General features: G+C 41.0%; 1 protein-coding gene across 5 annotated transcripts in view; it reads right to left on the reverse strand.

Moving 5' to 3' along the window:
* Positions 1 to 21121, reverse strand: part of ift88 (intraflagellar transport 88 homolog) — a 136112-nt gene that overhangs the window by 14226 nt on the left and 100765 nt on the right. For 4 of the 5 annotated variants that reach the window (XM_048597600.1, XM_048597602.1, XM_048597601.1 and 1 more), the window contains 3 exons: positions 19084 to 19190; positions 16787 to 16847; positions 5797 to 5910 (listed from right to left, as the gene is read on the reverse strand). In XM_048597600.1, coding sequence (XP_048453557.1) covers positions 5797 to 5910; positions 16787 to 16847; positions 19084 to 19190 — 282 coding nt within the window. Of the gene's footprint in view, positions 1 to 5796; positions 5911 to 16786; positions 16848 to 19083; positions 19191 to 20970; positions 21064 to 21121 lie in introns of those variants that run through there. The other variant, XM_048597603.1, reaches the window with a different exon arrangement.

The following is a 21121-nucleotide window of genomic DNA, read 5'->3' on the forward strand; positions in this document are numbered from 1 at the left end:
CTATCTCCCCGAGTGGCCCCACCCACCCCCTTACTAGGTTAAATTCTCCTGAGCAGCGCTAGCAAATCTCCCCACCAATATATTAGTCCCCTTCTAATTCACGTGCAAGCCGTCCTTCTTATACAGGTCGCTTCTACCCTAGAAGACATTCCAATGATCCAAAAAATACGAATCCTTCTCCCCTGCACCAGCTCCGCAGCCACACATTCATTAGCTCGATCCTCCTATTTCTACCCTCACTAGCTCATGGCACTGGGGATAATCCAGATAGTACCACCCGCAAGGACCTACTTTTTAAATTCCAGCCTAACTTCCTATATTCTCTCCTCAGAACCTCATCCATTTCACTTCCTATGTCATTAGCTCCAATATGTATAATGACCTCTTGCTGGTCCCTCTCCCCTTTCAGAATATTCTGCAGCTTCCGATATATCTTTGATCCTGGCTCCAGACAGGCAACACACTATTTTGACATCTGTCGGCTGCAGAATCGTCTATCTGTGCCTCTAATAGAGTACCCACTATCTCAATCGATCGCTTGGAACCTGGCGTACTCGTTGTTACATTAGAACCAGTTTCGTTACCAGCAACCTGGCCGTCAGTGCTACATTTCCCTGAGAGTCCCTCACCCCCTACATTTTCCAAAACAGCATACTTCTTTGAGATCGCGATAGCCACAGGACACTCCTGCACTATCTAACTCCCTCTCCTACCTTTGCTGGAGGTCATCCATCTGCCTGACTGTATCTTCAGTTTATCTCTCTTCCTGCAACTGCCATCCATCACAACCTTTAGCTCCTGTAAATTCCTCATTGCCTCTAACTGCCACTGCAACTGATCCATGCAATCCAATAGGATTTGCAACCAAATGCACTTCCTGCAAACATAATCATCATAAAATGAAAACTCTCCCTAATCACACATCTACTAGAGGCCATCCTTGCATCTTAATCTACAGACCTAGAAAAGAGCAGTCTTACTGCTCTAAAAACACGGCTCCAGGCTAGCTTATTACCCAAGTTTTTTATATTTTTAAAGTTTAATCAAGAGACAGATCTCAATCACAACATATAATAAAAAAAACCCACTCACTATTGTAGATTTACAAAAGAAAACCAGTAAGGTTACACTTGGAAAGGCCACTTAGCTGGTCCCCTGCTGTGAGCTCCCATACACAGGCTTCTCCAAAGTCAGCTGTGAATTTCGCTGAGATAGTAGGAACTGCAGATGCTGGAAAATCCGAGATAACAATCAGATGAAGGGTCTAGGCCCGAAACGTCAGCCTTCCTGCTCCTATGATGCTGCTTGGCCTGCTGTGTTCATCCAGCTCTGCACCTTGTTGTCTCAGATAGCAGTTTCTTTCTCCATTTGAATCACTGCCCATGTAGTCACTGCCCTTTGTCTGTCTTCCCCCTTTTTGAAGTGCCATTGTTTTAATCTTCTGTTTTCCCAAAGTTCTAAAACAATGCAACAGCTTATAAAACAGCAATTACTGCTCCTGGAATTCGAGGAAATCAGCTCCAACACTGAAAATACTTCAAAAAGGGTGCAGCTCTTACAGCCACAACTCCATCTTGGATTGCCTAGAATCCTTTGCAGATGGAGTTTAAAACAGACAAACATGAGGTGATGCATTATGAGAGTTCAAATGCAAGAGGAAAGTATACAGTAAATAGAAGGAACCTTAGGAGCATTGATATACAATGGGATTATGGGATGCATGTCCATAGCTCCCTGCAAGTGGCAACATAAGTGGATAAGATAAAGAAGGCAAATGGCATGTACGCCTTTATCAGTCGGGGTCATGAGTTAAGAAGTTGGCAAGTCATGTCGCAGCTGTATAAAACTTTAGTTAGGCTACATTTGGAGTATTGCATGCAGTTCTGGTCACCACAGGATGTGGAGTTTGTGCAGAGGTGCAAAAGAGGTTTACCAGAGTGTTAGAGACAAAAAAACTGCAGATGCTGGAATTCAACCTAGACAAACAGGAGGCTGGAAGAACACTGCAGGCCAGGCAGCATCTGGAGGAAAGGAGCAGTCAACATTTTGGGTATTACCCTTCTTCAGCACTGAGAATGTTGCCACAATGTTGCCTGAATTGGAGAGTATTTGCTATAGGAGAGACTGGGCAAACTTGAATTGTTTTGGTTAGAGCGTCAGAGGTTGAGGGGGCGACCTGATAGAAGTAGATAAAATTATGAGACGCATGGATAGGGTGGATAGTCTCAGTCTTCTGTGCTTGGTAGAAATTTCTAACACTAGGGGGCATAGGTTTAAGATTATAAGGGAAAAGTTTAAAGGGATGAGCAAGGAAAGTTTTTTACACAGAACATGGTAGGTGCTTAGAATGTGCTGCCAGGGTAGGTGGTAGAAGCAGATACAACTGCAATGTTTGCAAGACATTTAGACAGACACATGAACAGGCTGGAAAGAGGGATAACGATGATGTACAGGCAGATGGGATTAATTTAGGATGATATCACAATTGGCACAGAAACAATGCTTTTATACACTTCAATTAAGTCACCCCTCGGTCTTTAAATCCAGAAAATACAAGCCCAGTCTGTTCAACCTTGCCTCATAAGACAATCCACTCATTCCAGGTACAAATCCATTAAAACTTCCTCTGAACTGGCTGCAAATCATTTACATTCTTCTATAAGCAAGGAGGCCAAAACTGCATACAGATGTGGTATCACCAATGCCCTATAAGCCATCTCTCTCACTGCTTAATATACCACAGCCTTATCACTCAGCACCTTCTGATGCTCAAGCCGCGCTCCTAATCTCTCTTTGCTGCATATCAAACACAGCTTCCAATCATGTTTGTGATTTACACATACCTTCAGCCATGGTAGGCACATGATAGAAACACCCTGAGACACAATGAATCAGATTTTGTCCTCTTGCAGGAGAGGATCACTTAAATCAGGTGGGAGAAGCAAGTGACAGGAAGAGGACTACCAAATATCCATCCCATCCGTGCACTTAATAAGATGATTCTCAGGATCATTTGGACAAGTGGCACCTGGTGCTTCCAGAAGACAAGTTTGTATTTCAGTTCTCCTGTCACGGACGGAGATGTGGTGGACTACAGGAAGACACAGACAGTAATGAACATATACACCAAGGTGCCTGGTGCAGGCCTGTCAATTAACCTCAAGTCACTGGCTAGAAGCTTGGAGAAGTCTTACGCCACCATGTCACAGGGCATCATGCAGAGCTTCAAGCTCATATTTTTCACAGTGAAAATAGTGGGCATCTCCATGGCAGTTCTACCAGACTAATTCACCATGGAACATCTGTTAATCATTGTCTCAGCTACAAAGGCAGTCCAGACAGTGTTCTACTGACTGTTCTGTGCTGTAATGGAAGCTCTGGTGAAGGTTGTAAGATCCCTGGCTGCTGATATTTAAGCACAAACAGCTGCCATCTAGGATGCAGATTTAGTGTTTTACTGGGCATACAGACTCTCAAAGCAGTCCAGCAATTTGTGCTGCAGCATATTATGAGAATTGCTAAGTTGTAGCCAGGTGGGAAGGGAGGAGTCAACGTGCTGCACAAATCACTCTCAGAAAGACAGCATTCTTGCTTTCACCATTACCACTCTGCCAGTGCCCATGTTGTTGTCTCTTAGTCAGCCTATCCATTCTGTTGCCACCCACGCTGAAGTGTTGGAATCTGAACCAAGCGGTCAAGCCCCAGAGCTGCCTGAGGGCTTCTTCAAAACTATCTGCAGTTTCCCTCATGAAAAGAAGCAGTGTTCCTGCAGCCACTGGGTAGTGTTATATATAGGACTTTTAGGCCAAGAAAGGGCACTACAATACTACATAAAGACAGTGAACACAATAGGAATTAGGCTTTTTTTTGCATTTTTCATGTCTTACCAGATAAAGTTGCTGTGTGAAGGCTTTTTGCTATTGCCTTATCAAATGTTATACGTCATGGATAGTGTGACATAAATGTACTGATGGGGGTGGGGAAGTTCCTTTTAACTAAAATTAAGGCCTCATTATGCAGTCTACTTTACTTCATCTGATTGCATGTGGTGCATGTGATCATTCCTTGGTTTCTCCTCCTACTACTCTTCCTTTGAAAGTAACCTTTTGAATCCCTGGAGGTAGCAACTAGCCCTTCCTAATCATGGGGTTGTGAAGGAAGCAACATACAACCACAAACATAATCAATATAAACTGCAATATCCCAGTTTTAGGAAGCCCCTGGTTTCCTCCATAATGTAATGTGTGATTCTGCTGAAGGGAAAATAACTGTGTAAGCCACCCCTATTAGCCCCTATCACGGAAAATGTAAAATCACAATAGCCTCAGATGACCAGAGTGCTGCTCTCTCATTAGAAAGAGACAACTGTTGATGAGTTTTATCCAGGGCTCACTGTGCATCAGACAAGGTTGAGAAGGAGGGACCTTCATGGTAACCTCAGAAGGTGTGGGCATTGAACACACACTGTTAGCATCACCTGCATCACAAATCTGTCACCCAGCTCACTGAGTTTCCATACATGTGGGAGAGTTGTGGGGACAAGGATGAGCTCCCAAACATCAACTCTGCAGCTATTTTGGTATAGCCCTGTCAGAAGCAGCATTCATAAACAAATTTTCATAGAATCACTACAGTTTGGAATCAGGCCAGTTGGCCCATCAAGTCCACAGAGACCTTTGGAAGAGCATCCCTTCCAGCACCACGCCCTTACTCTATCCCTGCAACCCAGTATTTCCCATGGCTAACACACCCAGCCTGCATATCCCTGGACACTATGGGCAATTTAGCATGGCCAATCCACCTAACCTGCACATCTTTGGACTGTGGAGGAAACCCACACAGACATGGGGAGAGTGTGCAAACTCCACTCACACTCAGTCACCCAAGGCTGGAATCGGGTCTCAGGTGAGCCACTGTACCACTCTAAATTTTCTGGGCACATATTTTTCAGCACTCTCTGACATTCTTATCCAAAGTCTTACTTAGAGGTCTTACAAGCAAAACAGCAACACATTCAATTCTAATAGATAAGTGGTTCTTCAAGTGTGGTCCTGTTCCACAAGGGCACTTCAAGTAGGTCAGGGGCTTGTCCAAAATGTAAGACACCGATGTGGGATGCTATGGCTAAAAGTACATGCGAGAACAGGCCAGTACCCTCAGCCCCACCACATGCATAACGTCACACAACTAGACTGGCTCCCAGGTGCACAGCACAAGTTGTCACATCACTTACACTTCAGTATTACATTCTCAGAAGATTATTGTGATGATTTTATAATACATACTAGAATGTTTCAAATGAACGTACTCTCTTGAAACATTAACATGACTTGTTCCTGGCATGAATTAATCACTTTATCATGATATTCAATTTAAAAATAATGTCAAATAATTTATTACATTTAAAACAAAAATAGCAAAATATTTGTAATTTCTAAAATTCTGCTGAGTCTGCTCAAGGCGGCAAGCAAAATCAGGTGCACAGAATAGGTAGAACGGTGCATGGGTTTATTTTTCCATCTAAGTGTTCAGCCGGATGAAAATGGTTTGAGAACCACTATGACAATATATTGTAGCATCTTAGCTTGTTTTAGGGATATTAGATATCTAAGATGATTTTGATGGCAAAAAGTCTTTCATTAATTAATATCAGGAAATACCTGCTATTTTCACATATTCGGAATATAGAACTATTTATTTGCTTTGCCCAATAATCACTGTACAATTTTCCACATCATCAGCATACATTAAGAAAGACCTTAAACTCAACATAAAGAATAAGAGACATGTACTTGCCTATATCTTTATTGTTGCTTGTTTCATAGGGATCATTAACTCCAGGCAATGACTTCAACTTTGCACTCATCCGTTCTCCTTTAGCACTGGTAACATAGCTACTTTGACCATTTTCTGAAATAATGCAAGACAGGCTGAAATATAAATATGCTCACAAAAATGGGAATTTGAATCTTTGCATCAGTTCTAAGGAGGTGCATCAATAAACAAGAGAGGGTTGTAGAAATTTGTTTCAAGTAGGTTGTTCAGAGTAAACGGTACTGGATAAGCCATCCATTACATGTAGTATCTGACATTCCATTATATTTACAATCTGACATTCAGTTCCACTGCAGAAAATGGAATTGAATCTCAGGTACTATTATGGCAAACAGCCAGTCCAAGAATATACATTTTGCACAACTACTCAAGAAGAATTTCTATCCCTCAGAGTAGCATTGTAGAAAAAAACTCAACAACTTATGCTGGAGTTCACAAGAATTGTTTCGAAGTTAGCATAGCTAACATGCCTACTTATTCCAAGTATTCTTCAAACACTACTTCCTCATTGCCCAGATACTGTACTTTCAGAATCAGATAGTTTGGGCTGATCAAAGAGAAGATGAGAAGTGGTCAAATAACTAAATTAGATACAATTCATAATTTGAAAGGTTATTAACAGAGCTGGTAAATCTCTGATAAACTTGGAACTGTTAGAATTAATAAAGCTCTAAAATATGATGTATTTGAGGACAGGTTATAACAAGCAGACTCAAACATGAAACAATCTATTTTCAATCTTCTGGTAGATTATACAAGGAAGAAGATAAATTTAATTAACACAATCCTGCAGTTTGCTAAGTTCTTGCATTGTGCTTTATCAATGCAATGCAATGCCAAGGTTATTTCATGTTGACAGTTCTTCATATTTCAAACTTCAGTGAATTTTGACGAATTGGAAATTTCTAAAAACATATTCTGAAAGTTAGGTTTAAATGCAATCAGAATTGAAGTCATCAAAGTCCTTTGTGTTCATTTAGAAAGTTTGTGTGAAATATTGCACAAATATGATCTTACTACCTCACTTTAATTGATAATTTATGAATAATAATATCCATAATAATTTATGACTAAATTGGCAGAAACATTGGAAGGTTTCAAGCAGTGGAAGAAGTAAAAAATGTATTATTTTAGCAAGGCTTTGTTTGCTGCCGTTTATTTTATTTCTTTGCTGCTTTATTGCTGCTTTGGGATCTAGATAGATCAAAGTGTATATAGCTCTCAGCATAAAGTACACAACATTGATGTCATGTCATCTAATAGAAGATACTGTTGTACTTTCTCCATATTCTCTGTCTCTAAAAACAGCAAGAATTTATCTTATATTGACTCCCTATTATCATTTGTGAGATAAAAGTTAAAGAAGAAAATGAATTGTTGAATTCAAATTGGGTTGAATTTTCCCACTGTTTAGCAAACTGCTTTCTTTGGTGTGATTCAAGGTTGATGGTTTGTCACGACTAATGTCGACTTTTCTCATGCAGTCATCTGCTCTTCGGCTCATTATTTATGCAATCAGTCTCACTGGCCGCTGGCTCAGGTAATCACGTGGCAGGAGTAGCAGGAGTGCTTCCTGCTTCCATGACTTTGTGACATTCATGCCTTTGATGCTACATTTAAACCCCTGCTCCACAGCACCTCTGAGGCTACAAGCCAAGAAGTACCTCTCAGTGTGCTGTTGGCAGGAAGCTTGTAATTTAGGACCAAATAGCCAACCCACTAAAAAGCAATGCAAACCTGGAAGGCTGACAGCTTCCAAGTAAACACCAAAGGAGGGAGCACTATGAAAGTAATTCAAGAGGCATAAGATGCATGCGTGTAGATGCACGCGATTCAGGTGTGTTCTTGCAGCCAAAGCAACCTGACAGAAGCATGTAATTCTAAAGTGACACGAGCTCCGAACTGAATTCCTGAAGGGTTGATGTGGGTGTCATGGTCAGAAAGCAGTCCCTGATGATGTGGTGAGACTTGTAGCTTTATAAAGTCCACTTGTGTGTAGGAAGGGTGGAAGAAAATCATGTCCAATAGGGCATGCAGGGAAGTGGGGTAGCTAGATAAAGGCTTGGAAAAGCAAGCAGTGGAGTTGCTGCCACCATTCAGGAGGTTAAGTAACTCACCACAGAAATCCTAGCTTCTCACCTGCTCTGGTAGCCACAGTACTTATAAGGCTGGTCCATTTCAATTTCTGGTCAATGGTAAACCCTACCCCATTGATAATGGGGGATTCAATGATTAGAATGCCACTGAATGTCAAGGGGAATTGGTTGAATATTCTTACTGGAGAAAGTCTTTGTCTGGCACTTGTGTGGTATGAATGTTGCTTGCCACTCTTCATCCTATGCCTGCACGTTATCTAGGTCTTGCTGCATTTGTGCATGAAATGCTTCAGTATCTGAGGATTTGAAAACAGTGCTAAACAGTGTGGAATCATCTGCATCATCTCCATTGCTGAGCTTATGATGGAGAGAAGTAATTGACAGCAGTGGCAGAAGGTCATACCCAGAAGAACTCCTGCGTGATGTCCCATGACTGAGATGAATGACGTCCAACGACTCCAAACATCTCTTGTGTTAGGTATGACTCTAAACAGTAGGGAATTTTCTCCCCAATTCTTATGGACTTCAATTCTGCTGAGGCTCTTTGCTTTCACTTGCAGTTCAATGCTGCCTTATTGTCAAGGGCAGCCTTCCTCACTTCCTCTCAACCTCAGTTCTTTTGTCCATATTTGGACCAAGGCGACAGTGAGTTCAGGATGTGAGGAGACATAGTGGGACCCAAGTTGAGTATCAGTGAGCAAGTGTCTGCTGAGTAGGTGCTGCTTGACGGTAAAGTCGATGAAACCTGACATCAATGATACCCAAGAAATGTCATGCAAGCAAATCTGCTGGCAGGGGAATGTAAAATTCTGTATAAAAGGTCCAGTTTATATGTGAACTTAAGCAAAGCCTTGGAGCATCCCAAAGCATTTCATTGTGACTAACTAATTTTTGAAGTGTGATCGCTGACCTCACTCCCCTCTCCAGATACTGAGTTTGAATCAGCACTTCGTTTAATATATTACTTGAAAGTAGCTTCAACACTGCAGCATACCCTCAATACCACATTGGTGTGATGGCCAAATGTTTGAAGGGGACTTGAAATTATAACCTTTTGATTCCGAGGTGAGAGCCAAGGCAAGCAACTTTGGGTAAAAATTAGATTTTCCAGGCACAGTAGCACATTGTACATGTACTGAGACCCTGGGGCAGACTGAAATTCTGTATTTGCATTATGTAAATATCGTGAATAGGAAGCTTATTTCACAAAGATCACATTCTGGACAAGGGAAGAAATTAAAACTAACTAAGGGGGAAAAGATTATTGATTGTGTGATTTTTGAAAACTGCAAAATTTGTATTTATTTTGTTTGAAGTTTAATTACTTAACCAATATTTTTACTCAGCAAGAAGCAAGTTGACTTCATACAGTTCAATATCAGGGTTGAGAGAAAAGATCATTTTGAGAGCTGTAGCAGAGAGCATTTAGTAAAGTTCAGAGCACAAATGAGAAGGAACAAGTGCAATGGAACTTGCAATTTGCTCAAGTAATTGCTCAGAAATGGAATTTGGACCACATTGAGAGTGCTAACATGAGGGCTTGTAGTTCAAGCAGCTATTTGCAAGTGTGATAAATATCTTGTGGAGTTTGAAACATTTACGGATAAATACACAATTCCGCATGACTAACAGACTGACAGTTCAATGGACATATTTGGTCATGTTTGTGAAACAAGTTATTTTTAAATTTTGGTTTAAAACTTGATTTAATAACCTTTAGAAGTTTTAGTTACTGACACAAAATTGTTTAACAAGCAACTTCAAATGATCTGATTCTGTCATTGTGACACAATGTTGAAATGAGATTTTAGAAATCTTGGTTAAGACTTTTCCATGATGAGATGTTGGCATAATGATTTACAATTTTTAATGTATGACAAGTTTACAATTATGAAAGTGTGACATATGAAGTATGGGTAACATGGCTGAAAGTAAAGGTATTTACAACACTTTTTATAACACATAGATGGACATTAGATCGCTGCAGTGAAAAACATCCACGGCAAAGGCAGATGTGTCATAAATATGACCTTCATGATTGCTTAGAAATAGACTCTGACAAACTTTACCAGAGTACAAGTAGTAAAGTTACAGATTATCCATACTAATGAATGCACCACCAACCTTAGTTATCTAGTTTGTCAAAAGACCCTTTGGCAATGGTAGCACTAGTTGTTCCATATACTATTAATGTTTACAGAATTAAATTCATGATCCATATTTCAATAGCTGCCTATTTCCAACAAGTGCACATTCTGGGTGCTATATTTGATCAATGAAGAGTTTCTGACCACAAGTTTGTATCATCATTAAAACTGCCTGTTTCTACCTTTATAATATTGCCTGATTGTGCCTGCTTCTGCTCATCAGCTACTGAAATCTTCATTTATGCCCTCAACACCTTCAAACTTGACTGTTTTAACACAGTGCTGACTGGTCTCCTACAGTCTACTCTCCATAAACTTGAAGTTATTCAAAACTTTGCCGCCAACGTCAATGACATGCACCACATCCTGTTCAACAATGAGCTAACTAACCTGGATTAGCTCCTGGTCAAATAATGTTTTAATTAGAAAATTCTTATCTATGTTTTAAAATTTCTCCACATCCCTATCCTTCCCGAAGTCTGTAACTTCCTCCAGCCACAGAACCTTCAGGGATAGCTGCAGTTTCTACTGTTTCATCATTGTGGTCGTGCTTTCAATTACCTATGTCCTTAGCTCTGAAAGCTCTCTCCTCTTAACTTCTCCACCTGTCTACCTTGTTCCCTCTTATGTTATATTATTTCATCAGATGTGGGCACATTGGCAAGGTCACACATACGTTATCTATCCCTAACTGCTCTTGAACTGATTGGCTTACTAGACCATTTTACCGACCAAGTTACAGGCCCAAACTAACCACACGGACACCAACCACCTGTGGCAAGGCCTACACAACATAACGGGATACAAAATGAAGCAGAATAAATTGCTGACAAAAACACATCCCTCCTCAATGCTTTCTATGCTCGGTTTGAGCAGAATGCCTGTGGCACAGTGTCCCACCAACCCTGGATGCACCTGTTCCCTCTGTCACAACTGCAGACATCACAGCAGTCTTCTCGAGAGTAAACCCAAGGAAAGTGACTGGCCAAGATGGAGTCCCTGGCCGTGCACTCAGATCCTGTGCAGACCAGGTGACGGAAGTATTCGTTAACATCTTCAACCTCTCCTTGCTACAATGTGAAGTCCCCACTTGCTTTAACTAGACCATCATCATCTCAGTACCAAAGAAAACATATGCAATGTGCCTCAATGACTAGCGCCCAGTGGCTGTGAACTCCATAATCATGAAGTGCTTCGAGTGGTTAGTTATGGCCCACATCAACTAGAGACTCCCAGCCTGTCTCGATCCCCTGCAATTTGCCTACTGGTGAAACAGATCCACAGTGGACGCAATTTCTCAAGCCCTACTTTCATCCCTGGAACATTTGGATAACAAGGACACCCACATCAGGTTCCTACTCATCAACTACAGCTCCACCTTTAACACTATAATCCACACCAGACTAATCTCAAAATTCCAAGATCTAGCTTGGCTCTGCCTTCTGCAACTGGATCCTCAGCTTCCTGACCCACAGACCGCAGTGAAGATAGACAACAGCATCTCCTCCAAGACGATCCTCAACACTGGCAACCAGCAAGGATATGTACTCAGCCCCCTACTCTACTCCCTGTACACCCACAACCGTGTACCAAATTTGTACAAACACCATCTACAAACTTGCTGACGACACCACTGTTGTAGGCCAGATATCAAACAATGACAAGTCAGAATACAAAAACGAGACAGTGTTTGGTGTCATGGTGTAATGATAACAATCTCTCTCTCAATGTCAGCAAAACAGAAGAACTGATTATTGACCTCAGGAAGAAAGGAGGACGACACACTCCTACCTACATTAACAGAGCTGAGGTGGGGTGGGTCAAAAGTGTCAAGTTTCTAGGAGTGACAATAACCAACAATTTGTCCTGGACCTCCCATGTAGATGTGACAGTCAAGAAGTATCAACAACACCTCTTCTTCCTCAGGAGGCTTAGGAAATTCAGCATGTCCATAAGGACCCTCACCAACTTTTACAGATGCACCACAGAAAGCATTCTGTTAGGGTGGTCAACAGTCTGGTATGGCTACTGCTCTGCCTGGGACCATAAGAAACTACAGGAAGTTGTGTGCACAGCCCAGACCATCACGGAAGCCAACCTCTCATCCATCGACTCCATCTACACTTCTCGTTGCCACAGAAAGGCTGCCAATATCATCAAAGACCCTTCCCACTCCAGTAGTACTCTCTTCTAACCTCTTCTGTCAGGCAGAAGATATAGAAGCTTGAACACATGCACTAACAGATTGAAGAACAGCTTCTTCCCTGCTATTAATAGACTGCTGAATGGACCTCTCTAATTTCAAATCTAACGCTGACCTTGCTTTTGTGCTTCTCCTGTGCAGTCGTAACTTGTATGCCTCGCTCTGCCTAAGCAACCTATGATCTGTAGGTCCTTGTTTGCTATGATCTGCCTGTATTGCTCGCAAAACAAAACTTTCCACCGTACTCAGGTACACATGACAATGATAAATCAAATCAACATATTTAATGGGCAGTTAAGAGTCAATCATATTACTGTGGACCTGGAAGTCAAAAGTGGGCCAGACTAGGTAAGGATGGCAGATTTCCTTCCATAAAGGGTATTAGTGAACTAGATAGGTTTTTATGACATCCAATGATAGTTTCATGGTTATCATTGGTGAGCCTAATTTTTATTTCCAGATTTAATTGACTGGATTGAACCAAAGCACTAACCTGAACTTCTGGATTACTAGTCCAGTAACATTATCACTACACTGTCTATTCCAGTGCACCGATTTCAAAATCCTCACTTTCATATTCCTACACTGGCTCTATCTTTTCATTCTGCTCCACCAATAGTTCTGCATACATGTTTCTCTCTTCCATTTCTGCTGTTACAAATTTCCTCTATTTGTTTAACACTCTTATTTAAGATGTTCCTTAAAATGCACATCTTTCACCCAGATTTCATTCTTCTGAACTAATATCGTTATATATGGCTCAAAATCATATATAATTCTTAATACTTCTATGAAAAGCTTTGGAATGTTTTATTACATTAAAGGCACTATGTAAATATAATCTGTTGCTGTTATGATTGTAGTTATGTTTGAATCAGGTCTCAGATCAGAAAGTACAGATGCATTAAGTAAAAATATGAAGTGTTGCATGATACTTTTTATTTCCAATTACTAAATTTTATTCCCTGCCCCAAAATCTGATGAATCATCTGCACTTTCTGTGACCCACACTTGATTGTCGAATGATAAATTTGTAACTTGCAGAGAATTTCCTGCTAATTTTTGACTCTACTTAAAGGGATTAGGTACATTTAATGGCATTAATATTGTAAAGGAATTCAGATAATGATTCTCAAGGCATTCTGTGGAATAAACAATCCTATGACCATTCTTTTATCTGAAGAGAAATCTGAACTTAGAACACTGAGGAAACATAAGCCTATTTTAAATTCTTCAGTCTTGTATCTTTCTGTGTCAATAGCTTACAGCCAATAAACAGTTCCAACAGTGCAACTTGGATTTATATAGAACATTCTGCAATTTTGAAACAGCTAAGTTGTATGAAATAGGAGTGGGAATCGAGTAATAGAAGGGAAGGTATCTGTAGGTAATGCTAAAAAGATAGATTTTACAGAACAAAAACAGAAATTGTGGAGAAACTCAGCAAGTCTGGCAGCATCACAAAAAGGGTCACTGGACTCAAAACGTTAACTCTGTTTTCTCTCCATAGATGCTTAATGAGGTCTTAGGGAGGGAGTTCCAAAGTGTGAAATCACTGCCACAACACGCTGACAGAGTAAACATATAACAGAGCTAAAATGACAGAGGGGAATCTGCATGCAGTAACCCGTTGGTGGAGAATATTGAAACGGTACAGTTTGTGGAAAGATTTGAAAATTATGATTTTGAAATCAATGCACTCCCAGAGGGATGGGAATCAGTGCAGACTGGAACAGAAACTGGAATTTTGTATAGCTTAATTTATGTCTGATGTAATTTGAGAACCAAGCAAGGAGCAAACATTAGGCTAGACTCAACAAAGATTTAGTAAGTCTTTATAGGGCAGTTGGAAGAAGAAGCAAAGTTGACGGGAGAATGTAGACAATCTTGGTGGTGGACAAGGTATGGGGACTGTTGCTTTCCAAATCTATATCAGCCAATTACCACCGCATTGACTTATTCTCAATCATTAGGAAAGTGATAGAGGTATTGTCGATATTACTATCAGCAGGCACTTTTCAGCAATAACTTGTTCATTGATGTTCAGGTTCGGTTCCACCATGGGCACTTGTATTTAGACCTCATTACAAGCCTTGGTCCAAATTTAGACAAAATAACCAAATTTATAAAAAGAAGTGAGTGACTGTTCTTGACGTCAAGTCAGCATCAACGAGCCCAGCAAATTTTAATTCATTGACAATTGAGAGAAGCGGAATTCTCCAATGGTTGCAGTCAAACCTAGCACAAAGGAAGATGGTTGCGACTGCTAAGGTTAGTCATCTCAGCCACAAGGTATTGCTGTAGGAGTTCCTCAGTGTAGTTTTCTAGATGAAAACATCCTCATCTGCTTGATCAGAGACCGATCCTCTAACATTATGTCAGAAATGGGAATTTTGACGCTGGTAGCACTGTGTTCAGAGTATTTGCTGAGGCAGCTCATGCCTACTTGGGCTATGACCTGGACAACATTCAAGTAGGGTTGATAGTGACAATGAATATTCAGGCCACGCAAGTGCCAGGCATGACCTTCTCCAGTAAGAGAGAATAACCAACTCACCTTAATGTACAATGCAATTACTATCATTGAAATTCCCACCATCAACATCTTCTGGAGGTCACCATTAATCAGAAACTGAAATGAATCAACTATACAAATACTGTGGCTGTAAAAGCATGTAAAAAGCTGAGAATTCTCAGTGAGTAACACATGTCATAGCTTCTCTATATATTTCTCTACAAGGCACAAATCAAGAGAATGATGGAATACTCTTCACTTGCCTGGATGAGTCCAGCTCCAACAACACTCAAGAAGTTCAAAACCATCCATGTCGAGTGGCCTGCTTTGTCATTATCCAACTGCCTCAACATTCACTTTCTCCACAGCCAACAGTATGCAACAGGAACAAGCTGTGCAGCAGCAACACAGCAAGACTCTTTAACAACACTTTCTAAACTCTTGACTTTCATTGTCTTGAAGAACAAGGGAACAGATGTGTAGGAACACCTGCAGCTGCAAGTTCCCCTTCCAAGTCCCAAGTCATCCTGATTTGGAACTTTATTGCCATTCTTCCACTGTCATTGATTTAAAGTGCTCAGCACTGGATATACCTAAACCAGTTGAATTGTAGTGGTTCAAAATGCAGCTCACCACCATGTTCTCATTGGGCATTAAGAGATGGACAATAAATGCTGACTGCTACAAATGCTTGTAGCCCACAGATGAATAATATAAAAAAAAAGGCAGAATGATCTTCAGCAGCTTCAGGGGCAAAAGAAGATGACTTCAGTCCCACAGTTAAGAACAGTCTTAAAAACGCAAAGCTTCCTTTTTGTGGAATATTTTTGAAAGTTAATCCTTTGTATACAAACAAAAATCAATGAATCGCAACATATAAATAAAAAACAGAAATCAGTCAAAGATAATATTATAACTTTCGGTTGTGGGCTATATTAAGGCTTAAATGTGCCAAGCTTTGGTTTCAGTTTCAGGTGAATTAGAAGGTTTTTACTTCCCATTTGCTTTATTACTTCTGTGTTTTAGAAAATAATGCCTGAATTTCTGACCCAGCTGAGAGACTTTCAGAAGGAGGAAAGCCCCAAGGTTGCAATGGATATAATTGCTGAGAGTGGAGCTCAAAACTGATTGAGTTTGGTTTTTAAAATACATAACTAAAATGGGAAGAAGGCTAACTTGTAGGCTGCATACATTCAGTCAGCTGTGTCTAAACGAAGAACTTAGCTTTATACGTTCAGACAGCAAGAGAAATAGTGAGTTGTTTTGAATTGGGTATGGCCAAATAGCTCAGCAATACCAAAGTCTTTTGCCAGCTATCTCCTAAACAAGCACAGCTTCAATTGGTGTTATTGACAGGGAGACATTAGAAGTTGTTGAATAGAATCATAGAATCCCTAGTGTGGAAACAGGCTATTTGGCCCAACAGGTTCACACCAACCGTCTGAAGGACATCCCACCCAGACCCATCCCCCTACCCTATCCCTGTAACCCTGCATTTCCCATGGCCAAACCACCTAGCCAGCACATCCCTAACACTATAGGCATTTTGCATGGCTAATTCACCTAACTTGCACATCTTTGGACTGTGGGAGGAAATTGGAGCAACTGGTAGAAACCCACACAGTCACAGGGAGAATGTGCAAACTCCACACAGACAGTCACCCGAGGGTGGAATCGAACCCGGGTCCCTGGCATTGTGAGGCAGCAGTGCTAAACACTGTTGTAACAACAGATGATGATTCAGGGTGAAATTCTTGTTTTCACTAACTTCAGGGATAATATAATCATGAACAACATAATCATGAACTACATAATCATGAACGTGCCACGGCTTTACACCCACCTTTATATTTCTGTTGAAATATGAAAAAAATGAACATCACATTTAAAATTCAAAGATCAAAGGATTAAAATCTCATGAAAATAATTACAATCTAACTTAATCAAGAATATATTTTCACTGTAGTAAAAAAAATTCTACTACACCTACCGCTACCAGCGCTTCCTTCTCTGCGACCACGTGCGCTGCTATCTCTGCCAGACTTCACACGCTGTTTTAAAACATAGAAGATATCATTTAATTGTTAAAAGAAAATGCATGTACTGCTGAAGCACTTCAACGGGAAGTTGGTGCCACTGACCTAATTGTGTGCTTATATCATACTGGAACCAAAAGGACCAGAATTAGTGGGCCTGCTATTCCTGCCTCTTCCTCATTATCCCACTGGATGCTCCACTCACTGGTTCCCTTGCCATTCATTGGCTTCCCCCTTCACTGTTCCCCTAATGATCCTGCCAGCCATCCCCTTCACAATTCCTTCAACACCTGGCTCACCACTTTACACAGGCAGTGGGACAGTGAGGAAGGCATGGGGTGAGACACTGGGGGCTCTTTCCGAATGCTCCTTTGAGTCAATGATTTTGTAATTTATTAAAGGGACAGCAGGCTGCTATATGAAATAAACTTTAAGTTTGGAGTCATTATATCAGTTCTGCAGTGACATCACAAGCATTGCAACTGCAAAGGCAGAGAGTGCGCCCCTGCAGTTGTGGTGGCAGTAAGACCATAAGACACAGGAGCAGAATTAGGCCATTCAGTCCATTGAGTCTACTCTGCCATTTGACTGTGGCTGGTATGTTTCTCTACACCATTTTCCTGCCTTCTCCCCTTAACCCTTGATCCCTTTACTAATTAACAACCTATCTCTGTCTTAACGATACTTGGCCTCCACATCCCTCTATGACAATGAGCTCCGCAGATTAACCACCCTCTGCCTGAAGACATTCCTCCTCATCTCTGTTCTAAAGGGTCATCCCTTCATTCTGAGGCTGTGCTCACAGGTCCTGGTCTCTCCTACTAATGGAAACAGCTTCTCCTTGTCTACTTGATCCAAGACTCTCAGTTTCAAATTATTCTTCTAAACTCCATCCAGTACAGAACCAGAGCTCTCGACCACTCTTCATACGACAAGCCTTTCATCCCCAGAACTATTCTTGTGAACCTCCTCTGGACCCGTCCAGTGGCAACACATCTTTCTTTAGATGCGGGGTGCAAAACTGCTCACAATATTCCAAATGTGGTCACACCAGAGCCTTATATACTTCAGCAGTTCATCTCTGTTCTGGAATTGTAGCCCTCTTAAAATGATTGCTAATAATGCATTTGCCTTCCTAACTGCTAATTGAACCTGCATGTTAACCTTAAGAGAATTCTGAACTAGGACTCCCACATGCCTTTGTGCTTCAGGCTTCTGAAACCTTGACCTGTTTAGAAAATAGTCTAAGCGTCTATTCTTCCTACCAAAGTGCACTTTCCCACATGTATTCCATCTGCCTGTGTTCTGCCCACTCGCTGAGCGTATCAAAGTCTTTCTGCAGCCTTCTCGCTTCCTCAAGACTACCTTTCCTTTCAACTATGTTTCTGTCATTTGAAAACTTAGCAACAATGTCCTTAGTTCCTTTGTTGGTGTATAACGTGAATAGTTGTGGTCCCAACACTGACCACTGCAGAACTCTACTAGTCACTGGCTACCATTCTGAAAAAGACGCTACACTTTAACCCTACTGACAGCCTTCTGACAGTCAGCAGGTCTTCTATCCATGACAGTACCTTGCCCCTAATACCACCAGCTATGCAGCCAATAAAAATAAACTTGGAGGAAATGTTTGTTATTACTGAATGATTTTAGTTTGAGGAGGTCTAGCCTTCTGACTTACTCAATGTAGATAGTGAAATGTTAGGAAGGAATTTCTCATGCTTTCACGCCTTATTACTCCATTTTCAGTAGCTCTCATCAGTTGAGCAACATTACATTGAGGCCCATTCTTTAAAAACTAACCACCGAGAAGTCCAAAGGAGATTTGACTTAAAAGCTTTTTCTGGATTAAAGATCGAGTGAACAGATTGGTTAGAAAACATACACCTACGTCAATTATTGATCAATTGATTTAGCAATTGGCTCCTATTAGGGTACAGCACCTCTGCAGCAACTACTCCTATGGGTTTAGTAAACATATATGCAGGAATTTATGAATCACATTTTCCCTTGTGAACAAAATTCAAGCAGCAATCTTGAAATTATTCACCCAAAGGCAGCAAGTACATCTGGTAATATCAACCTTGCTCCTAAACAAGTACAGATCAAAAATGGTGACAACTTAAGTCACTGAACTCATGAGAAAGTCCAGTGTGGACAAACAAAAATATCACACTAGTTTGTGACAGAAAGTTTTCATTGGCATGTTACATTGAGAAGCTGCCTTTTAGTGCATGTAGTACTTCTTTACCTGTTCTTTTAACTCTTTCATCTTTTCAACTTTCTTTAGTCTCGTGGCATATTCCTGAACTTCTTTCAGTCCCATATCGGTACAAAGGCGAACTAGAAAGCGCAAACCTAAACAGAAAAATCAGTTAAAAAGGCAAACAAAATTGATGGAAAGAACAGACAAAAAAAGACACCAGAAAATTCCTCAAAATAATTCGCTTTCCTCTGCAAAATCACATTAAACCAAAATACAGGTAGTTCTGCTATAACGCATGTTTCATTAACGCGAATTGGCTGTAACGCGATTGATGAATAGTGGATGCTGTTTAAATAATGCTAACTTTCTGCTGTACAAGTATAGTGATTTTCTACAGCAATTTCCCTGTAACGCGATCTTCTATGGCGATTTTCTGTAATGCGAGGTCACACAAGAACACAACTATCGCGTTAAAGGAGAACTACCTGTAAATATGTAAAATTATTGATATTTTATGTGCAGATGACATACTGGTTTCATTACAAAGTCAGTAGGCAAGTTTTGTTACATACTGTCCCCCATGTTTCTACAAGAACAATGCGCTAACAAAATGAAGGATAAAGAGAAATCTTCACTTTGTGCTAGAGACCCACCCTTTGCAATTTTGAAGTGGTTCTTCATATGGGCAGCCAGAAATTATGCCTGAACAAGGCATATTGAAATATTTAAGTTAGTGTCCCAAAGAACACAGCACTGAATGGCCAATACCATCTGTGTTGTAAGGGACCAACTTCCTCCAAAAAAATATAAGTAATAGCTTTGGCAAGTAATACTGGAAGAAACATGAATGCTCTTCTGAACCACACAGACAAAAAAAAAATACACCCAGATAAATTATACAGGAGAGGTTGCAATTCCACATCAACACCCACTCCACAGATATATAAGCATTGGTGTAATGGTGACAGCTTACTACTGACAATGATTATGATTAGATAAAGGATCAGGCACATACTAAAGTCATCAGGTGTATCTCAGAGATATCCTGCCAATCATCTGACAGATTAACAAGGTGTAGAGCTGGATGAACACAGCAGGCCAAGCAGCATCATAGGAGCAGGAAAGCTGACGTTTCGGGCCTAGACCCTTCTTCAGAAATGGGGGAGGGGAAGGGGGTTCTGAAATAAATAGGGAGAGAGGGGGAGGCGGATAGAAGATGGAAAGAGGAGAAGATAGGTGGAGAGGAGACAGACAGGTCAAAGAGGCGAGGATGGAGCCAGTAAAGGTGAGTGTGGGTGGGGAGGTAGGGAGGAGATAGGTCAGTCCGGGGTGGACGGACAGGTCAAGGGGGCGGGATGAGGTTAGTAGGTCGGAGATGGGGGTGGGGCTTGAGGTGGGAGGAGGGGATAGGTGGGCAGAAGGATAGGTTAGGGAGGCGGGGACGAGCTGGGGTGGTTTTGGGATGCGGTAGGGGGAAGGGAGATTTTGAAGCTTGTGAAATCCACATTGATACCATTGGGCTGCAGGGTTCCCAAGCGGAATATGAGTTGCTGTTCCTGCAACCTTCAGGTGGCATCGTCGTGGCACTGCAGGAGGCCCAGGATGGACATGTCGTCTGAAGAATGGGAGGGGGAGTTGAAATGGTTCGCGACTGGGAGGTGCAGTTGTTTAGTGCGAACCACCGTGTTCCGAGGAAGGGTCACCGGACCCGAAACGTTAACTCTGTTTTCTCCTCCACAGCTGCTGCCAGACCTGCTGAGCTTTTCCAGCAATTTTGTTTTTGTTCCTGATTTACAGCATCCGCAGTTCTTTTGGTTTTTATCTGACAGATTAATGTATAAAAATTGCCACAAGGCAGTTTTGCTCTAGATTAAAATAATTTACATGGGTGTTTTCTAAACTAACATTTGGGGAATCAAATGTACAATATATGCACTCACTTTTAAGGTATAGCTACATAAAATGTCCATTATAATATTAGGCACAGTAAATGTCCAATAGGAAAGTCTTCAAAGCATTCATCTGCTTTAAAACACAGTAAAGATGTGTCAAAATGACAAACAGATTCTCTGACAATCAGCAA

This window comes from Rhincodon typus, chromosome 6 (genome assembly GCF_021869965.1).
Source record: "Rhincodon typus isolate 14 chromosome 6, sRhiTyp1.1, whole genome shotgun sequence".
Taxonomy (NCBI): domain Eukaryota; kingdom Metazoa; phylum Chordata; class Chondrichthyes; order Orectolobiformes; family Rhincodontidae; genus Rhincodon; species Rhincodon typus.